The 22480-nt window shown below is 49.1% G+C and overlaps 1 protein-coding gene across 1 annotated transcript in view; it reads left to right on the forward strand.

Annotated features, from left to right (window-relative positions):
* The first annotated feature begins 6489 nt into the window (after nt 1–6489).
* PODXL2 (podocalyxin like 2) overlaps nt 6490–22480 on the forward strand; it is a 42296-nt gene continuing 26305 nt past the window's right edge. The window contains exons 1-2 of the mRNA XM_074957644.1: nt 6490–7242; nt 20770–21063. Of these exons, the coding sequence (XP_074813745.1) occupies nt 7197–7242; nt 20770–21063 (340 nt within the window). The 5' untranslated portion in view covers nt 6490–7196. The remainder of the gene's footprint in view (nt 7243–20769; nt 21064–22480) is intronic.

The following is a 22480-nucleotide window of genomic DNA, read 5'->3' on the forward strand; positions in this document are numbered from 1 at the left end:
CAGAATAGAGGTGTGTGGGTGTAGGGATGGGGTTCCTCAGAGTGCCACAGGAACTGAATTCTCCTCACTAACACTGCCCTGAAGGCATATTCCTCCTCTTAAGACCGTCAGCATCCAGGGTCCCTGGAGTGAGCTCAGGCCCTCAGCACCATCAGGTGGCTGGTCTGAGCTGGGACACTGCACTGGGTGAAAACTGATGCTGCTTCACTCAGAAGCTGCCTTGCCGGGAAGCGTCCATCAGTAGAATGCAGCAAGGATGGCACTGCAGGGCTCCGGAGAGGAGCAGAGTACTTTCTAGTGAGTGTTTCTCTGTGAGCTGTTGCCTTCCCTAATAGGCTTCCCTGAAAGTCCCTGGGCTTAGCCAAGTTTGGGCACTCTGCTCCAAGCTGTAATGGTTAAAACATTACATGAGAGTTCACCTCTGAAAACCTGCAGGTCTTACGTGTAGCAAGGGGTGGGAGAGGCTGCTGCCCTGCTTGGATTTGTACTTAAATCCCCTGATAGCTGAGAAATGCAGAATTACTTCGATATTGCTTCTAAGAAATACATGGGCAAGGTGGTGTCACTATAATCTGCCAAGTCCCCTGCTGGGCCTTTGGCTGCTTGTGAATGCTGAGTCTGGCTGGCTTTGGAAGGGCCTCCAGTGTGACTTCAAAACACAATAAGTGAAAAGGGGAGCGTTTGCACAGACTCTGATCCATTACAAGCTGCCCCCCTTGTGTGCAAGTTCAGTGTCTTGGAGGTGGAACAATGCATCTGCATGCACTTTACAAAAACAGCTATCTAGCTTGGAGAACAATGCACACGTGCCCCACCTAGGGGAGACCTGGGTGAGCTTGACTCTCCAGGCACAGAGAATGCTCCCTGGGTCTGGGTGAGCAGATGGCTGTAAGTAACCAGCTCATTTCATAGGTGAAGAAGTATTGTGGATAGTTCCATAAAACTAATGGCACCTCAGTATCTGCTCCAGTCCTGTAAGCTCTCTACTAGAAGTGTTACCCCTGTTATATACAGAAAGGATTAGCAGCTCACTGTTAGCTTCTGCTTTCACGATGGCCCCGAAGCACTACCACCCAACCTCTCTCAAAGCTAATTGCATGCTGGATAGTGGACATGTTCTAGCATGATTGTCAAATGACAGATGACAGCCAGCATTCGCAACTACAGCTCTAATGCAAAGGCTTTCACAAAGCAAGGATAAGATTAGAACACACACTGCCTCTAGCCTGACAATGATTCAAAATCTTCCACGGCAAACGTGGGTTATAGCTGAGCAGAAGTTGGTTCCCATCCCTCTGCATTTCCCCAGGGCTACAGTGAATCGGTGGTGAATCAGCTGAGGTTGTTCCCCAGTGTAACTCCAGTTAGCACACTTAGATGGCTGTGGCTTTGACTCTCCTGCGCTGAAGCTCCAACAGTCATCTTGCTGTCCTAGAGGAAGCCAAGCACCTGTGTATCAAATACAGGGGTAAAGGCGTGTAATTCTCAGGGCTGTGTTATACAGCGAGGTCAGCCTAGATGACCTAATGGTCCTTTCTGGCCTTAACATCTATGCTACTTATCTTGAAGACTTGATGTTATTACATGTCTCCTCTATATGAGCCCCAATAAGGGTTGAAGCTGCATCTGTGGGAAGTAGATGCAAACCTCACTTCCACAGTGATGTAAGAATAGAACCAATACCTGCCCCTGCTTAGTACAAGTCACAAAATGTTTCACAGTATCCCAGCATTAAAAAGGCTGAGTCAGCAAAACAAATCTCTTTCTTTGGAAAGAGACATGCTCAAGTAAACTTCTGCGTGCTGCAACAGTGCAAGATTAATGTTTTCCTTTAGAGGAGCGGGTAGTTCTGGGACAAAAGAGAAATGAATCCTCAACACTTCCTATTATGAGAAAAAGGAAGGTCTTGTGGCTTAAGAAATAGATTACGCTGCAGGACACTGGGTTCAATTCTCAGGTCTGCCACAACTTTCCTGTGTGACCTCGGCAAGGTCACTTAATCTCTCTATTGGGCCCTAAAATCTCTTACCAGCATATTTTAGATTATTTTTTAATTGACATTTTAAAACAAGTAACATTTATTGAGATTAGAATTTGTTTAGTATATTTTATTGAACAGATCTAAGTCATGAAATTCTTCCCTCAGCTATTCACCCATTACTTCTATCTACTTCCACGGAAGTTTATGCAAATATCTTGGGCCAAAACTTGACCCTGAATTTGGAACTGTAAAACTATGCATGTTCTTAAGGACAAGGCTATATGCTTAACTTAAAGCGTGAAAAAAAAAAAATCTTCAGTTTTCCCCAGCCATGGTGTAAACCTCAACACACCTGTATTAGAGGGAACTTGAAAGTAGAAACAAAAGTGGAATTGACCTGACCAATTTTAGGGTTCCAACCTAAGTGAAGGGCAGAAAGTGACCGGTAAAGACACTAATTTAAAAAAAAAAAAAAAAAAAGGAGGGGAGGGGACATTTGGATGCTCCCATTAACAATTTTCATCACAATTTAGGAGTTCACTTTGCCATAAAACAAAGGATCCACAACACTACAGTTGAATCACAAAACTCCTTTCGCTACTGCTAGCCATTAACATAATTTTAGAACATCAACCACCTAGGGAGCTGAAGATCAAATAAGAAATTATATCAAGCTTCACTTGTAGCATTGTCTAAATCTTCTTAGAGCAAAGTTCAGTCAACCACACTTGTCTACGGTTGTGTGCATCAGAAGGCTCAGGTGCTGGATGTAGGCTCTGCATGCTATCTTGGGACTTGGCATTTGCCTACCGCTGACAGCTATTTTCCCCAGATTGGCAGAGTTGGCCTGGCTGACTGAAGCTAGTGATGAATGGTGACACAGTCATTTCATTCGTCTGTTTTAAAATGTGTTTTTCCCGCTTATGCTGCCTTTACGCAGCTCAGTCTGAGACCAGCACACAAGTGCCAAAATAAGGGGCAATTTTCAGCCCATCCAGAGGCGGGAGTATCATGTCACTAGAAATTTTAAATAGGCATGTGTATTGCTCAATTAGTTTCCTCTGCCCATGTTATTCCTATAAGCCCAGGGCAGAGACCCCAAAACATAAAAGGATGTAGATCAGGACTTGGATCTGAATTTATGGGCTTTCTTCTATCACTGTCAGTGGAACGAGTGAAAATCTGGACCCAACAGATCTCTAAAGTCTGGGGTTCTTGGAGGTAGTTTGAAGGATTGCGTGAACTCTTGTAACTCTCCCATACAGGAGGGAAACTGAATTATCTTGGGTTAGTAATAAGGCTACCCATTCTTTTAAAAATGCCTTGGTTCACGATTTGACCCTGACTAACAGTGAGCGCTGCAGGTTTTGCTACATGAAGTCAGATTACCTCACTTGGTTGTTCTAAACAGAGCATGTCAAAAGCTGGTAAGTACGTTTTGTGAAAAAAATTCCAAACATTTTCATTTAAAAAAAAGTTTGCAATTTTTTTGGATTTTTTAAAATGTTTTTTCCAGTGAAAAACAGAGAACCAATGTTTTTTCTTTGTTTGTTTTTTTTTTTGTCAGCTTTAACCTTTTGTTGAAAAATCACAGAATTGAATAGAAAATGTTGATCGGCTCTAGTTGTAAATGTCTGTGCTGTGCACTTAATTCATTGGCTTCATTCTCAAAATGATGGGATTAGGAACAAGGAATTGGACCTTGTGTGTACCATTCCCCGATCTACCACTGACTCACCAGGTCACTTTCCTTGTTTTTGTGCTAGTTTTCCACATCTATAAACTAGGTAATTAAAAGCCTGAGCAGCCCTTGGCATAATCTTCAAAGTGCATTTCACTTATTATGGAGAATAGTTTGTAGAGAGTGATTTAGAAGTGACCTGATGCCTGTCTTCAGGAGCTTACATCTGAAATCAGGTACACAAATATCCCATCATGCACGGGACACCCCATAGTGAAGGGACTGCAGATCTGCCAACTCTTGTGATTGTATTGTTAGTCTCATGCTATTGATGTTTTGTTTTAAATTTCTTAAAGCCTTAGCTCCTAGAATCATGCGATTATAAGAACCTCCACTTTCATTTTTTTTTTAAAGTACGTTTTTATCCCTCATAGCAGCGGTTCTCAACCTTTCCAGACTACTGTACTCCTTTCAGGAATCTGATTTGTCTTACGTACCCCAAGCTTCACCTCTGTTAAAAACTACTTGCTTACAAAATCAGACATAAAAATACAAAAGTGTCACAGCGCACTAGTACTGAAAAATTGCTGACTTTCTAATTTTTACTATGTAATTATAAAATATATTTGATTGGAATATAAATATTGTACTTAAATTTCAGTGTGATACTTGAGTCTGTTTTTCACTTGTGAGCCTTGTCTGAAGCCTGATCCCCAGTTGGTGGGGCTGAAGCATGTAATTTAGCTTTGTGGGGGCCCCCTGTAATATGGGACCCTGGGCAGCTGCCCTGCTTGCTACCCCCTAATGCCAGTCCAATACTTGTGATCCCGCTAAACCTGTGCTGTGACTCCCCTGGGGGCTGCAATCCACAGGTGGAGAAACACAGATCTAGATGAGTTGAGTAGCCCCTGGAAGATGTCTGTGAACCCCATGGTACATGTACCCCTGGTGGAGAACCAGGGCCTCAGTGTGGAGAAAAACATGAGCTGAATGCCTCGTAAAGGCTCAAAAACAGAAGACAAAAAATCTGGCTTTAAAAAAATCATGAATCTCATGATCTTTGGTGGCCTGACCCATAATTTTTGAATGCTTTGGATTAGCAGAACTGGGACCGTGTTAGTAAGAGAGCACAGGTGCAGGCTTTGGAAAATTTCTTCTTGGGATAGTGGATACTAAGAGATTTCAAGCAGGCAGAGAGAGGATGGGGTGAAGGAGAAAAGCATGAGAGGGCACCATCCCTTACTCTTGGCCAAAGGTACAGTAAAAGCAAGAGAAGACAGCAGAACAGAGGGAACGAGGGGAGCGCAGTAGGAAGTGAGAGCAGAGAGACAGGTCAGGAGGAAAGAGTGAGGATGAGGAGTTGAAGGTAACAGGCAGGGTGAGTAGGGAATAGGATAAGATGTGGGAGGTGTCCTAGTGGTGAGAGAGGATAACTGGAGTAGTTGTGTTTTGGGAAGGCAAACTAGGGCCCCTAATAATACAAAAGCTCTTCAATTGTTAAGCAGAGCTAGTTGGAAAATTGAGAAAAAATGTTGAAATTGTTTTAAGTTTGCAGGGTACATAATGGGGCCTGCCCTTGGTGACACTTTCTACCATGTCTCCTCTAGACATTTTTATCTAAACAGTGGCTGGCCGGTATTGTTCCTTGAATTTTAGGTAAACAAAATATGTCTAATACAGTGGTTCTCAAACTTTTTTTTGTGGACCACTTGTAAACTGCTGAGAGTCTCGGTGGACCACTTAATGATCTTTCCGAATGTTGTTTGTACCATTAGCTAACTATTGTAAAGTGCTTTGGATAAAAGCACTATATAAAAAAAATTAATAATTAACATTTTTTTTGTTCTACAAATAAAAGCACACAACTCATATTTTAATATCAGTAGTCTTACCTTTCTAATGCAATGGATGTGCCCTCTCTCCCCTGATGCAGCAGCCCCTGAGCTGGGGCTGGGAAGGAGCGGGGTCTCTCCCCGGCAGCCACAGTCCTGGAGCTGGGGAAAGTCACCACTTTCTCTGGCTGCTGCAGCCCTGCACGTCCCAAATTCCCCCCACCCCCTCTTCTCACCCCACTGCCCCCTCCCACCTACCCCCTATTCCCCCCCTGGCCACCACCTCACTTTACCTGTGCATCTTCTCCAGGGTCCAGGCACATGGCTCCACTAATTAGGTGGGTGGCCTTTCATTCTCTTGTGTGCGGCCGCTCAGGTGCGCACCTTAAAGGGAACTGTCTGCGGACCACCTGAATGGAGCTCGGACCACAGTTTGAGAATCTCTGGACTAAGAGTTTCCATGTGAAAAATGTTGGTTTGATATGATCTACATCTACAGCTGCTACTTTCTTGGGTGGGGAAAGCGAATAATGTCTGCTTTGAGGACAGGCTCTTGTTTCCCTGGGGGAAATGTCTCCTTTGGAAAATTTCCACCAGCTCTGCTTCTATGCAGCGCTGGGCCCAGATCTGATGGTTTTACTCAGGGGAATCTGAAGGCTGTAGCTAGGGCCCTGTCTCTGTACTGAGTGGCTCAAACCCCCCTGCTCTGGAGCGTGCCGGCTTTTGTACCTGCTGCCAGTGACAAGTGCTATCTGAGAGCTAGATGATGATAGCTGTAGCTCTCTCCTGTGCTGTTAAAAGCACCGCCCTTCTCCCAAAAACAGCCTTTCGTGTGCACAAAGGGCAAGAGGCGTTCCCCAGCAGGCAGCCTCTTCGCGGCGGTCTGGGGGCGCTTCTGCCAGAGAGCTTCTCATTGGAACGCACGCCGCAGGGAAGGAGGGTGAACTCCCCTCCCGCCCGCCAGCGCTCCTGCCTCCCACGGAGCCGGGCCCGCAGGCGGGTTGCTCGTGAGCGCCCTCAGCAGGGCGCTGGCCGGGCCTCTCTCTAGGACCCGGGGGAAGCTGGTCCCGGGCAGGGGCCGGCATGCAGCCCCGGCGCAGCGCTGGAGAGGGATGAATTGTAATTCCCCGGCTTGGGAACCCGCGGCATCCCGAGCAGCCGCCGCCGCAGCCGTGGAGGCGGGGTGGAGGTTTGCCCTGGGAGGCGGCGGGAGACAGAGCAAAGCCGCTGCAGCCGGCCGCTAGGCGCAAGGCAGTAGCGGTGCCCACGCCGCGGGCAAGCCCTCTTTGCCCCGGCCCCCCCTTGCCCCGGGAAGGAGGACGCACCACGCCGTGGGTTTGGGAGATTTGGCTGATTTTATGCAAGCACCAGACCCGGGCTGCGTCTGGCAGGGCGGATGCTGAGGCGGCGGCTGCTCTTGCCCGGCTTTGGGCGAGCTCCCTTTGTGCACGGATTGACCATTGAGCAGCTCCCCACCCCACCCCCTCCAGATCCCCTACCCTAGGGAGCCTGACACTCGCAAGTGGAGCCCAGCGGGAGGAGGGGGTTGGGGGGAAGTTGCAGCTCAGCTGCTGGTGGTGGGGAGATGCAGTCTGAGGCGGACCTGCAGGGGAGAGAGGTGGTTGCTGTGTCCGGGAGGGGCAGAGCCCCGCGGGCAGCTGCAGAATCCAGGTCCAAGTGAAGAAGTGAAACGGACAGCACCATGAAGCTGCGACTGCACCAGGCCCTGGCGGTGCTGCTGGCCTGGGGTGAGTGCCTTTGTTGCTTTGATTTTAAAGTGATTTCTTTGCGGGAGAGCTAATGAAATCGGGGGGGGGGGGGGGAGAAGCTGCTGCAATCCCAGCAGCGTTCTGTCAGTTGCAGAAGTCTTGCTAAATTAAAGCAGCTTGGACAAAGCCCTAGGAATAGACTAGTGGGGTCGATCCTGTCTGGGGACCAGCGGGGTGGACTAACTAGCACTTCTCTATCACCAGGGAGCCAAGTCCTGGGGAATAGACCATAGGGACCAAACTGGCTCTGGTGCCCAGCACCTGGCCAAGTAAATGGGACCTCCTCTCTCTTGTCTCTTCTGTTACTGAATTATTAAATAAAGCAATAACTCGCTGGGTGTGAGTGTGAAGAGATGGGGAGAAAAGAAACCAAAACCACTCTGATCTGCCGGTCCTTCACCTCTAACGAGCTAGGTAGCTCCCCAGAAGGGAACATGACTTGTTATTAGTGAGTAACCCCCCTCTTCTGTATCTTTCCCTAGAGTTTGGGTTATGTGCTAAAATTCACAGCAATGTGCTCTTTACTTCTGTGCAGCTTTGAGATCTTGGCTGGGCAGCTTCTCCCCTCCTTAAACCACTATTTTTAGGGATATAAGATTACGCTCAGTCTTTCAAGTCTAGATTTTGTGACCCAAGTTTCGTTTCTATACTTTTTCCTTCATTTGAATTTATGAAGGGTGCATGTCCACTCCATGATAGTTGTAAGAATCATTTTATTATTATTATGTAGTGTGAGGATTTTTGGGGAGCGGGGAATCATTTGCTATGTGTATGTTCTAAAAGTTTATTTCTTAGGAAGAAGAATGTGTGTTAAGGCTGCTAAAAATGTCTTTGGGCAGGGAAGGTGTATGCTACAATAAGCACTTGTCCAACTGAAGTAAACAAGGCGGTGTTATTATGGAGAGGATGGAAATAGCTCTGAATGTAGCATGCTTTCTGCATGCCATTCTTTGAGCTGGGATTCTTGCATGCTGTTGTTTTTCCCAAGGGGGCTGTAGAGATGCCCCTATCTTGTGCTGCACAAAAAATATCTTTATTTATGGGCTTTTTCAGTTTACTAACCACTATGAAGTTGCCAAAAAAAAAAAAAAAAAGGAAACAAGTTCACCGGCCCCAAAGATCCTAATCTTGAAATTTGGAGAAGGGGTGGGGCATTTATTAAAGCCGATTAAGCACATAAGTAATTATACTTAGACTAGTTATGAGGTCTGTGCTGCTTTTTTTATATAATCTGCTTGGAGATGTTTTCAAACAAGGGGCCTCTCTCAAAGAACTCTGGGAAAGAGAGTTTTGCCTTTTAAAAGAAAAGTAGTTTGAATTTTGGGGTAGTGCTGTGAAAACAGAACTTTGAAATGGAGCATTAGAAGTGTAAGCCTTCTTTGTCTGGGATCATTTGATAGTAGCCAGGTTTGAAGGCATCTTATGCTGGATCTGGGAGCTTCTCTCCCTGAGTGTAATGAAGGGCCAGTTTCATAAAGAGGTAGCTCGTTTGCACTAGAGAATGTGCTGTGGGGTCAGTAATATCCCACTTCCTGATGTCAGTCAAGGGCACACCCCCAAAACAGCCAAAGGAGAGGTATCAATTGTAAGTGCTTTGGGGCAGGAACTTTCTTTTGATTCTTGGTGTGCAGTGCCTAGCACAATGAGTCCTGGACCCCTGATTGAGGTCTCTTGGCACTACCGTAACAGAAATAATATATTTTTTTAAATAATGAAGTGAGACGTTATAGGACAGGAAGGATCAGAAGGCCTATTTAGGGGTCTAGTACCAACTCCCACCATGGTGCTGAATCATCAACGGTGTCCCAACTGCAAATACTTGTGGTTTCTTCCTGCCCCCATAGTGGGTGAACCTCCCATCACCTAATACATTTCAAACCAAGCTGCACCAGTCATATAAGAATGTGCTGTAAGGAACCTTCCCGCGCTGTGTGAAGGGAGATTGACAAATTGCAACCTAACAGTTCTTCTGCGTCTCTGATTTCTGATTCAGCTGTTTACCTCTGTGTGCTGGCACTCTGATTTGCAAATACAGCTCAGAGTGCATCACGGAGCGAGTGGAGCACTGCACCACCAGAGATTCAGGGGTATCCCTAGTATGCTTAGCATCTTAAATCGGCAGAGCTCTGATGTGGGGATAGGGGTAAATGGTCAATTCTTTGCTTGTTGGCTGACTATGCAGCCCACCTCAGTTTATGGAGCTCTACTCATGGTGGTCCAGAAGTGATTATGTACCCTTTTGGGTACATGTCCCCTTCCCAAATTGGTGATATGATAGTGGGGGCAAAATGGGGAAAGAGGGGCCCACCAGTGAGGTTATATGGTGGGGTGGGGAACTCAGAAACCAAATGTGGTTTAAATTATGCCACCAGAGTGCGTCTTTGTTAGGAGGAGGAGGGATCCAGTGTCTACCCCTCTTTCCACTGGGGTCATCCAACTGTTACAGGATAAGGTCTCAGCCCATCTCCTAGTGAAAAGTTCTCTACAGCATAGAAAGCCACCACAGCTGGGACCTCCCTGTTATGCATCTCTGCAGGAGACTCCAGCAGTGAATGAGGATGGAGACAATGACCCCCTCATCCTTGGAGGGTGAGGTGGGGAGGTCCCTGGAAGGGAGCAATAGTATGTGGGACAGTCGCTCTGCTGCTTCCCAGGCTGTAACTGGTCTATGCATCGAAGCTGTCTTCTGGGCTGTAAAGCCAGCAACTTTCACCAACACTAACTTCACAATTATTATTTTAAAGCTACATTAATTACACAGACAGGCACTTGGGAGGTGGCATTAAACGTCATCTGGGAGCTACAGGAGTTGGGCTACATTATACCAATATCAGGTGGAGATGCCTAGACTGGCGAAACCTTCCAAGTTTCCTTCCAACTTCTGGAAGGGCCTCTCTCTCTGCTGAGATGCGGCTTTGTACCTTTACCGTGATCCTCCATCTGACAGCGACAAAAAGGGGTTTGTTCCTTAGAAGTCTCCCGATTGTTTCCCTCTAACAGCACCTAGATAATATGGGGGTGGGAGGAGACGCCGAGAAGGGCCCAACTTATTACCAGCTGAATCCTTAGGCTAGTGAAACTGGTGTTGTGGGGGGCCAGTGAGTGAACTCATTAGCTAGCTGCCTCTGGAGACCTGGATTCTTACCTAGTGTAGAGATTACAAGTGAAGAATGAGGACTCTGCAGTGAGTCTACATTGCAAAACCTGCACATAGGTTTTCATGATTGGCAGTCCCAGCTGAGGAGAAGTTCAGGTCTGGGACAACTGGGGGTGCTGCAGGACAGAAATGAGGTGTAGCAGGGGAGCCCCAAAACTGGAATAGAACGGGAGGCTGCAGGACAGGAATGAGGTGTATTGATGGAGCTTCAGCTTGAGACCCAGGACTGAAACACTAGCTGCTGCAGATTGTGTTTAAGGGACACTGGCCAAGCTCTGGGGTGGTGGCAAGTCAGAATTGAGGTCCACTGTCAGATCTGGCCGGTAATCAGCATGCCATTTGCCTGAGCATTGCCTGGCTCTAGCCAGTTATCTAAGCCCTTTGCTTTCATGAATAGTAAATTTATGAGGTTAAGAGAAAAACATCTCCCTCCTCCTCCCCATATCACCCCAGGTGTCTGTCTGCATGTGGCTGTGTGAGTGCCAGGCTCTATTAGATAATTCTTTCCCCTCCGTCTGTCCGCTTAGACAATTCCTCGTTAGTACTGTATAAATGAACCCACGCCTAGGGAGCATAAATCAGGATGGATGAAAATTCCCTGCAGTCAATTTTTCCTTTGCCTCTTCAGTAACATAAGGAAATGTTCACTTAATTATAGGCATCAGGGATTGAAATAATTACATGAAGACCTCGAAGGGAAGCTCCAGGCGACAGGCTACAGATCAGAACACATAAAAGTTTCCCCTCTGCTCAGAGTGGGAAGCAGCTCTAGAGTATTGTGGGTAAAATAAGCCAATGGTAGCAACAAAGCAGGCTAGACTGCAGAGTACAGTGTAAGGGGGTGAAGGGTGAAGGTGCACTGAGTTCTGCTGCTGGCGACCGTGTGAATTTGCTGCCAGTTCTCATTGGTTATTTAAACACGTAATCCCAAAAGAATGGAGACAAGCTATTTGTCACCCGCACGAGTGCAGCCTGGGCAGAGGCACAACGGAGGCAAAGCAAACACATGCAGCCATTTGTTTATAGGGGCAGGGATGCTGGCAAGGCAGTTGTGCCCTGCTTAGCTAGGATGAGACCCGTGCTGTTCACGTCCCTGGTTAAACCCGGTTGTTGGCAGGATTCAGGCATGGATTTCTTGATGGGGGGAGAGAGATCTTGTGTGTGTGTGAGAGAGAAAGATATTAGAGCTCTCCCTCAACATGACAGTTACAACCAAGCCTGGTTACACTACTGTCTTTCTTTGCTCCTTTCAATTTTGTAGTCTAGCGTGGAACGAACAGTGTTTTAAATGGTGTCACAAAGCCACACTGAACCCTTGAACATGTCCAGAGGTTGAGCCCAGTTAAGGAATATGCATGAGGTCCTGACTAAACTACAGCATGAAACTGTTGAAATTGGATCCTGTGGCTTGGATATAAATATAGTAGAGGGGATCAACACAGTGCACCATATAACAGAAGGAAGTCCTGGGAGACCCTTTGTACGCACGGGCTGGAACTGAATTTAATTGCTGTGTTTAAGCTTAGTTCTGGCAAAATCAGTGTAAACACCATTTGGCTGACTGGGCTGATGGGGCCTCTAGCATGTTTCTTAGAAACCTGTTCCTCTGTGCTCTGGTCAAGGAGCTCTGGCTCTGCAACAGCTGTGCTGTTGGAGCCAATAATGCAGCTTTATTTGGTACACCTCAGATCCTATAACACTTTGAGGCATTATGCAGTAAACTGGGAGGAAAAATAAGAGACAAGGGCAAAGAGAGATGTTTCAGCTGATAGTGGAATTGCCCTGGAATGGTGGTGGAGCAGAAGGATCCGTAGGTTTTTCCCAGACAGCGGGAGGTGCAGAAGGCAGCTACTAGAAGAATGGAAGGACCAGGAAGGGGAAGGAAACCAGGTCTGTGAGGATTTGAAAACAAGGAGAGTAATCCTGATCTGGATCCTGGAATGAATGGGGTGGGGGAGGGAGGCGAGTTGGGTTTGTTCAGTGCTGGTGGATGGGATCAGTTTTCACTGCATGTGTGAGGAGGCATTGGGCAATGGTCTGCTCAGCATCTGGATCCTCCTAGCGTCGTGACACATGCTGATGATGGGCGCATGCCCTACCTTTCATAGTTGGTCCGTGTTAAGGACCTGGTTTTTCAGAAGTGCTGTGTGTCTGTATTGCTGATTGAAAATTGCAACCAGTTGAGGTGAATGGGAGCTGGGGGTGGGGGTGCTCAGCAGCTCTGAAAATCAGACCCCAAGATCAGGGCCACGTGGTTCTGAGGCGAGGTAGCCTCTGCCCAAGGGGAGGCAATTTCCAGCACTGCCTGAGCAGAACCAGTTACCACGTGTAGGCCTAGATTCTCTCCTGCATCCTCCCTGAAACAGCAAAACCATCTGGTGTGCACTTCTGTGCTAACTGCGGTGCGCCCTCCCCATCCCTCCCAGCATTCCAAGGTCGTCTTAGTGCAAGAGCCCCCCGTCTTGCTTGGTTTGGTGGCTCTGGGGTGGGGAAGGAGCATGGTGGTACAGACTTACCCCTTCCCATAGAGATCCTGCATCCTCTATAACCTCCCGGCAAAAACTCTCCAACTACAAAGACCTGTTAGGCCACATCTTGCCCATCCTTTTCCAGTCAATGGAGAATTGTTCCCATGATGGGTCATTAAACTACCACCACCACCCTGGCCTCCCCACACACATATATACATCCTAGTAGCCCAGAAAACATACTGGGGCCCAGGGAAGATAAGTGTGCTAGAAGGAGCCCTTGGTAAGGCACCTGTGTGCTCACCCCTTGGACTGTGCCAGAGGCATGCGAGCCTTCAAGCTGTTTTCCGAAACCCTAATTAGAAATGATAGCTCCCCTAGGCTTCCTAATCCAGCATTCAATTTAAAATGTTCCACTAGTAAATGAGAGCGACACAGCAAGGGGGGGGAATAGAGCGGGGGGGAGGCGAGGAATCTCGTAGGGGGAAGGAACAGGGGTCAGATAATCTCTAACAATGAGCACACATCAGGCCGATTAACTCTGGCTGGGGTCTGAGCCTCTCATATGTTTCTTAGTCCATGTCATTGAGTTTCCATGGGGCTGCTAATGGTGCAGATGATAGAGGGGAGCATCTGAGAGCAGCGACTCAACTGAGGAAAGTCAAGTTCCTTCTCCTTCTCTTCCTCCACCATCAGTACCTGGGATCAGAATTATCCTTGTGATTTCTCAGTTCGTTTTCGTTCTGTGTTTCACACTGCTTTAAAGAACCTAGATAATAGCCAGGCAGAGACAATAGCTGGTTGTCATTGTAAGTTTTAGCCTTAATTCCAGATCCGTTTCCCTCCTCAGCTCCCTGTGCCCACACCTCCCTCCTCTCTTAATGCCCTTGGGCCTTGCTCCCTCAGCTATTCCATTCTACACAGCGTTTTTGGATTGGAGGGGGAGGGGACATCGCTAGTAGATGCTTCCCTCCGCCAGTCATTGTGCTGCTGTCCTAACTGATTATCAGCAAGTGACCCTTTCCTGACCCTGCTACCCTGGTAAATAACATTCGTTGGGCAAACCCTTGGATCTGTTTGGGGTAAAGCTTGAAATGGAAGCTGGACAGCAGCAGGACCAAAGTTGGCTGGAGCCCTGAATACTCCATTTCCCTTCACTGTGTCATGGCTGCCCTCTTTCTGGTTGGGGACAACTTGAGACCCTCCTGCCCTCTTTCTGGTTGGGGACAACTTGAGACCCTCCTGACCCCCTCTGGTGCCTGTCACACACCCAGCTGGGAGGCTGTTGTACAGAATCTGCCAGTCAGAGACATGCCCCCTTTGAAGGAGATACGTCCTGGCTAACACTCCCCACTCGATCTCTTCTACAGTCATGGGGTTTTGTTTGCTTGTGTGTGTTCTCCTATCAGTTGATCTATATTTAAAGTACCGTGTCAGAAAACTGACACCAAATGGAAATCGTTTGTTCCCCCTTTGCTCTCCAAAGGAGTCTGGCTTAGGAACAGCCTTGGTGGGTGTTGGATCTCCACTCCAGCCATTGGTCCATTTCCTTCCAAGTATGCTCCTGCCTCTGCTTTGAGTCATCCATTGCCTGTCTTGACAACTGCCATGGGCCTCCCTAGGAAGCACTTGGGAGAATGTGAGGGGTGTGTCAATAAAGATTCCAAAGAGACATCCTGGGCCTGATTCTCCAGGCCCCTGTGCCTTGTGTTGCCCCTTTCAACTGTGCAAAGTGGATGTAAAACACTCCCATGCGTGTGAGTGGGGTGGCTGCATTTTATACTCACTGTGCACGAGTGTAAATGAATGCAGGAAATGCAGGATAGCGGAGAACTAGGCTGCGAATGTGTGCCAGGGCGGGGAGGTGTCCTGAGTCCAATTCCTCCATCTAACCCTTGTGTGACGCTATTACAAAAGTAAACACCCTGCAACAGACCCAGGGCTTTCCCAGGGACTAAAGCAACTACTTGGTCTTTCACCTGATGCTGGATGCAGACGCACACTTGCATTTGGGAGATGTTCCTAGAGAGAGCGGGTAGTGCCCACATGAACCATCTCTGCTGACAACTCACTCCAGGGTTTGAGACAAAGTAATTTCATCTTGTGCTGAGGGTAGTGGAACTCTGGGCTCAGCAGAATTTGAGTTTTATTATTTAGTAAATTCCACAGTTAAGATCAGTCATAATAACTGGAAGAAAAGGTTATAAATAAACAGTGTTAATATATTTTCACAGTTTCACAGCAGGACTATGGGGGGCTCTTTGTATGGATGCGGGCCAGGACAGCAGGGCTGCCTAGGACTGTGAGGAGGAGGAGAAGTCCCTGGCCATGAGGGAGACCACCCCATCACTGAGCGGCTCTGGCCCAGGGACAACCCTGCACTCCTAACTGTTTAATGAATTAATAAGGCCGTGACAGTGGGGCCGCAGAGGGCCCCCTGTGTGGCCACGGGGCCTGGATACCAGATCCCGGTCGGTGCCAAATGCAAGGGAGGCTGCGCTCGCTGGCTGCTGTCGATGGATATTTTGTTCATTGATTTCTGTGTAGGGTGGCCACATGTCCCATTTTGGCCAGGACAGTCCCCTTTTTTAGCCCTGTCCTGGCCATCCCGACGTTTTTGGCAAAACTGGACATTTGTTCTATTTGCTCTTGCCAACTGATCATCTTGCACAGTTTTGCCAAAAAAGTGGGTGCAACCCCTATCAGGGAGTGGAGGAACACGCGGGAGAGAGGGAGGCGAGCAGCAATGCGAGCCCGCACAAGAGGGAGGGCTCAGGAGAGCGGCTTGGGCTGGGCCTGGGTGGGCAGTGGTGGGGCTCAGGCTGGTCTCGCGCGTAGAGGGGAGAGGGAAGCCTTGGGCTGGGCTAGGGTGGGTGGCAGGGGGATTCCGGCCAGCCCCGCGGGCATGTGGCAACGGGGTTCAGGAGGGGGAGGGGGGCCTCAGGCCGGCCCCACATGGGTGGCAGGGAGGGCTGGGGGGGAGGCTCGCGTGGGGGCAGGGGGCCTCGGGCTGGCCCTGTGAGGTGTCCCATTTTCCCTTTGGGAAAATACGGTCACCCTATTTCTGTGTATCAGGGAAAGTCGATGTTTACCAACTACTGATGATTTCAATCTAATCCTGCCCAGCCTAGTTATAACCACCTGGTGGGGAAGGTCCAAGAATGTCTATCTGCCACCACCATTTTGCTGTAGCCAAAGTAATGAGGAAGGGTGGAAATGCCCTACTCCAAATAAATCGCCGCCATTTTTGTGGGACCTACGGAAAAAAGGAGCTGTGCTTTTCTCCTCTTGTTACTGCCCCAGCAGTTCACTAACAAACCACGTGTGTAGCAGCCTAGGCCTTCCTGGGCATTTGAGAGCGCAAGGGTGGCCTTGTGGTTAAGACACTGTGTGGGGATTCAGAAGAACAGAGTACAGTTCCCAGTTCTGCCACAGACTCACTGCATTACCTTGGGCGTGTTGTTGCCCCTCTGCTCTCTCACCTCTATAACTGGGAAAATAATACTCCCTTTCTCCCACTCTGTGTCTCTCTTGTCCATTGAGATTGTTAGCTCTTTGGGGGCAGGGATTGTTTTTTACTGTGCGTGTGTACGGCTTCTAGCACAGAGGGGTACTGCTCTCAGCTGGGGCCTGAAGGTGCTACTCTAATGCACATAATCAATTACCAGCTGTTTTTGCATGAGAACAAGAAAATCCTGAACAAAATTGTGTCAGTTTAACTTCTTTAGAAGCGGAGAGAGGAGAGTGCTCCAGTAGAACTGAACCTGCGAAGTCATTGCCTGTCAGGGACTATCCCATGTCTGGGCTTCTGCTGCAAAGCTCAGGATGTCTCAGTCCCATTGAGTGACTCAGCCACCTGCCGATGCGTTTGCCCATCCCTTGGGATGCCTGGAGAAGTGTCTCCACTGGCTGCATTATGCTGCAGTAGCTTTCCTTTCCATAATGCGGCTGCTTCTATGATAGTTTCTTTCCATTTATCTGTGCTGGGCTGAGCTGATCTTGTCTTAGATCAATAGAACAAAATTAGCAAAACCAAGCAGTGCTTGGGAACAGGTTGGGGGAGAAAATAAATATTTCCTACATCAGTAGTGAAAAGACTCTTGAGGCCAAACACAGGCAGCATACTTGAGAAATGCAGCCCGTCATTCCCAAGTTTCCCAGCAACAATGGCAAGTGATTTCTCTCTAGAGCTCTGTACAGGAGTGGGAGGGGTGTCTGAGCCCTCAGCTGGGAACTGGAAGCTTCTGGCTTCCGCAGCTGGAATCTAGAGGGAATATCCCCAGGTGTTACTTCATGCCTCAGATTCCCTGTAAGTAAATGGGGATAATACTTCACCATGTCCCAAAGCTCTAGTGATGATTAATTAACTAGATGGTTGTGAAGTGCTTGGAATATGACCATCACTATAGATGGGCTGAGTCTGTATTTGAAAGTATGAAAGAGAAACTGACAAGGTCTCATGTTGGATATGTTCTTCTACCCTAAATCTGAGAGCATCTCGGTCCCTGTGTACAGTGCTGCCACGAAAGCTTTGTTCCATGTAGGTATAGTGCAGGGGTGGCCAATCTGTGGCTCCGGAGCCACATGCGGCTCTTCAGAAGTTAATATGCGGCTCCTTGTCTAGGCACCGACTCTGGGGCTGGAGCTACAGGCACCAACTTTACAGTGTGCTGGGGGGTGCTCACTGCTCAACCCCTGGCTCTGCCACAGGCCCTGCCCCCACTCCACCCCTTCCCGCTCCCTCCCCTGATCCTGGTCTCCCCCAGAGCTTCCTACATGCCATGAAACAGCTTGTCGGGAGGTGCAGGGAGGGAGGGGGAGGTGCTGATTGGTGGGGCTGCCAGTAGGCAGGAGGCACTGAGAGGGGAACTGATGGGGGGCTGCTGATGTATTACTGTGGCTCTTTGGCAATGTACACTGGTAAATTTTGGCTCCTTCTCAGGCTCAGGTTGGCCACCCCTGGTATAGTGAATGGCAGTTAACTCTCCACTCTCCAGGTGTTTCAAAATAGAAGGGTCGCTCACTCAGTTATGGGGAAGAGCCCCTTGCCTCTGTTCCTGTAGGGAAGAGCTGAGCTTCTGTAGAGGGCTGTAGCAGTGAGCAAGAGAGCTTTATAAGGCTCATGTGAGTGAGCTAAATTACATGTGTAACGTGCCCCTGTACAACAAACTATGTTCCTAGGAGGGAGATAATGGAGAGAGAGAGAGAGTCCTGGGGTGAAATCCTGGCACCATTGAAGTCAATGGAAAAACTCCCATAGATTTCAGTGGAGCCAGGATTTTACCCTGAGTGTTTAAAATTCTGCCTTCTCTCCAAGAAGGGTGTTTAACAAGAATTCAGTGTTTGTGATCGGTTTCAGCCTGCAAGGCAGGACATCCCCTTATTATTTATTTATTTAGTAATTGACCACAGTGTGCCATAGGCCCTGCAGACAAATGAAACAGCTATGTTCCCTTCCCTTAATACCTCCCAGTCTAATGGTAGTTACAGCACAGCAGATGATACAAGCAGCTGGGGTGGGGAAAAGGAGGGCCAGGGTTACAATCATAAGGTCATGCAGTTACTTTGGCTTGCTGTATACATCTCCTGGGGGATCCACCAGTATAGGTATACACACATGCAGAGGATGTGTCTCTCTCACCCCCACCCCCACAGAGTAAATAATGACTGGTATCTTTTCTAACCTGTTGTGATGAAGGTAGTTATCTCGTATTCAGAGTACTGGGCGCTTCCTAGCCTGGTTAGGAGATGCCACTGACACCGAGTCCCTTCAGGACAAATGGATTGTTACGGTTCCAGAACTGCAGATTTATATCTGAACGGAGATGCTTCTGTGCTTAGGCAGTAGGGCACACTTTGGTGGGGCTGGGCAGTACGTGAACGTGCATTAACGCAACTGTTCCCTCCAGAGGGTGGCTTAGCAGGGTAAGCCCCAGGTCGGTAATGTCTAGACCAGAGGTTGGCAAACTACGGCCCGTAGGCCACATACGGCCCGCGGGACTGACCTGCCCAGTCCTTGAGCTCCCGGCCGGGGAGGCTGTCCCCCCTCCCCCGCAGCTACACCGCCGCGTGGGGAGCGCTCTGGGCGGTGGGGCTGCGTGCTCCTGCAGGGCAGCACGCCAGCGCATCTGGCTCCGGCTGGGCGGCGTGACTGCTAGACATGCTGCTCTGAGCGGCATGGTAAGGGGGCTGGGGCAGGGGGTTCCAGGGAACAGTCAGGGGACAGGGAGCAGGGGGCGGAGGTTCTGGGGGGGCGATCAGGGGACAGGGAGCAGGGGGTGGTTGGATGGGGCGGAGGTTCGGGGGGGGGCAGTCAGGGGACGGGGAACGGGGGGGGGGTTGGATAAGTGTGGGAGTCCTGGGGCCTGTCAGGGGGCGGGGGTGTGGATAGGGGTCGGGGCAGTCAGGGAGCAGGGGGGGTTGGATAGGGGGTGGGGGTCCCAGGATGGGGCGGTCAGGGGACAAGGAGCAGGGGGGGTTAGATGGGTCAGAGGTTCTGAGGGGGGCAGTCAGGGGGCGGGAAGTGGGAGGGGGTGGATAGGGGGTGGGGGCCAGGCTGTTTGGGGAGGCACAGCCTTCCCTACCCGGCCCTCCATACAGTTTTGCAACCCCAATGTGGCCCTCAGGCCAAAAAGTTTGCCCACCCCGGTCTAGAACTACAGGTTCAACGCTGGCTGGGTCAGCTCAGCCATTCATCCTTCTCATACATAACTGAGTTTTGTGCAGTTTAGGGAAGATCTTAAAACTAAGTGTCAGTCTCTGTAGCATGCACCAAGATGTCCTGGCCTAAGATGGAGCCTTTGGATAAAATGTTACCTCCCCATCCCTCTCGCTGTGCAAAGTGCTGATGCAGTCTGCCCTAGAGGTGGTGCATTTCAGAGGTGCTGTCTGTGTGCAGCATGGGAAGCCCTTTGAGATAGAGGGTCCTATAGGGATGTAACATACGGTGGTATTATTTAGAAAATGGGTGGGACTGCGGAAGCAATCTAGCTTGTTATGTTTCCAGCCTATCTAGGTTATCAGACAACCACCACATGGGGCTCTGAACTTGATGGCTGCATCAGCCTCTCTTCGGATCCATTGGCCCAAGACAAACGGCATTGCATTTTTATCCCTTCTACTCTGCTTATTTGTCATTTAGCATAAATCTGACTTAAAACGAATGTAGAAAAATCAAACACACAATCTCCCAGAACAGGAGCCTTCTTATGGGCTGAGAATTTTGAATGTCGCCACTGTAATCATGCAGTGTAGTTGTAGCCATGTTGGTCCCGGGATATTGGAGAGACAAGGTGGGCGAGGTCATATCTGTTATTGGACCAATGTCTGTTGGTGAAAGAGACAAGCTTTTGAGCCACACAGAGTCTTCTTTGGGTCCACTGCAGTCAGGCAGCTTTCGCCCCAGCCACATTGCGTCTAATAAGTTCAGTGGGGCCAGATCCTCAGCAGGGGTAGATCGGCCTAGTTCCCTTGAAGTCCATGGAGCTGTGATGGGGTAAGTGCCTGGGGCACCACTGACCTCAGCAGAATGACACTGCTTTACGCCAGCTGAGTCTGGAGGTGAACTTGTTGTGTCTGTGTAGCTTCCTGTGTGTATTTCTTAAACAGCCATGATTGTTTTTGTCCTAAGCTAACAGTGCCCTCAACCTGAGGAGGGTAGGGGGTTATTTCAGAGAGTGCAGCAGGAAGCTAGATGGGCTGATCTGGTTTGACAGGAGGCAGGTTACTGGGTTATATGGTCTTGTTGGTCTGACCCAGTACAGCTGTGTCTGGAGCAATGGAACCCGTGGCCAACTCAAAACGCGTGTGTCTCATTTCATCAGTTCCCACTCCTGTCTCTCACTCTGTTATTCTGACATGGGTCTCCCTGTCATTGTGTAGGGACCTTGTGCATCTGCCTTGTTTCATCAGAGGAGCCCACCGCCGAGGGTCTCACCTCAACCTCCTTGGTGGAGTTTACAATGATGTCCCATCTGGAGCTACTGGATTCCAGTGAGCAAAGCAACCTGGAAGCTGCGGAGCCTGACCCTGTCCTCAGTGCCCTGCATGCCTCCGCGGGATCAGGCTTTGCCAGTGAGGAGAATGAGGAGTCCAAGATCCTACAGCCCCCCCAGTACTTCTGGGAAGACGGGGGAGATCTCAACGATTCCAGCCTGGATCTGGGACCAGCAACAGGTAGGTTATTTTTATCCCTTTCTTTCCTTTCTTCCTCTGGGGGAGACTCTGTTCTCTTGCCCTGACATGATTCTTGCTAAGAGGAGCTGGGATTAAACATCAACTCTGTTATCTCACTTCAGTGTCTGATGTGTCCCTAGGGAACCCTGGGCCTGGGTGGATATTAAAAACCAAGGTATGGCTGGATCATTATTCACAAGCTAAGGAAAGAATCACCTTTATCTCTGTCTCTTGCTTGCCTCATCCTCCCCCTCTCTGTCTCTGTCCTCTTATTCTCCCTTCAATCACCTTTCTCTCTTTTCCCTTGCCACTGTGAACTAAACTAAGTGCAATCTAGTCCTCTGAGCATAAGCCTTGAGTAATCCAGGCAGGGCCTGGGTTTGAGTCCCAGCTGAACTCACTAGGCCCAATTCTAAGCCTTGACTTCAGTAGTAGTTTGGCCAGAGTATGGCCAATAGGATCTGGCTGGCTGTGTCCTGTCAAGTGAGTCAACCAACTTGCTTGGGCAGCCTGTCAGGCTAGCTAGAAAACTGGGACAAAAAGCAAGGACTCTCTCACTGTAACTGGGTGCCATATCTGAGCTGAACTTCCTCTGGAGAAGGTAATATACACAGTCTCTCCCACTTCCCCCCCTACAAGACTCACTGGAACCCACTGCTCTGCCTGGGCTGATACTCCTCTGGAGAACATAAATCTATACATGCCACCCGCTTCCTTCCAGGCCCACTGGAACCCACTGCTGCATCCAAGCTGAACTTCCTCTATGTTGACATTACAAAAATCAAGTTGAAACTAACCTGCCTGTGTTTGTCTATATAAATAGGGCTCTTGCTTTAACCCCCTCCTCAATCTCCCTGAGCTCCTTAGCAGAAGACGACTTAACTTTTGAGACGCCCACTGGGAGAGGGACGGGATAGGGAAGGGGCGTGTTTTGCAGGCTTTCCTATAGCTTATGAGATTATCCCACATGATTCTGCTCTAAATTCCAGGCTTGGCATGTTTAAATACAGTGCAGGAGACTGACCTTCAGCCCGATCCCTTCTGCCCCCCGCCACATTCTGTGTCTTCATCTCTTTCTCAGTAGGCACTTTCCTGGCTTGATTGAGGTCCAGAATTAGAAAGCTGCAGTCTTTCTAGTCTTCTCTTTGCACTGATTCCTCTGACCTTAGAAAGGCCTGCACTCCACCTGGGATGAGGGCTGAGCAAGCAGCAGCAGCAATCTAATTTACAGGGGTACAACACATTTTTGCGAGGACGCACAAATGTTCATGTCCTTGCATGCACTGTACTAGCTTGTATGCGTCTTGGGGCATGGCTGTCATTGTCTCAGGACTGGAAATCATCATGCTCACTAACTGTGCTCTGTACACATCCTAGTCACACTCATGGTGACACACACACACAGAGTCACAGGCAC

Source organism: Natator depressus, chromosome 7, assembly GCF_965152275.1.
Source record: "Natator depressus isolate rNatDep1 chromosome 7, rNatDep2.hap1, whole genome shotgun sequence".
In the NCBI taxonomy this organism is placed as follows: domain Eukaryota; kingdom Metazoa; phylum Chordata; order Testudines; family Cheloniidae; genus Natator; species Natator depressus.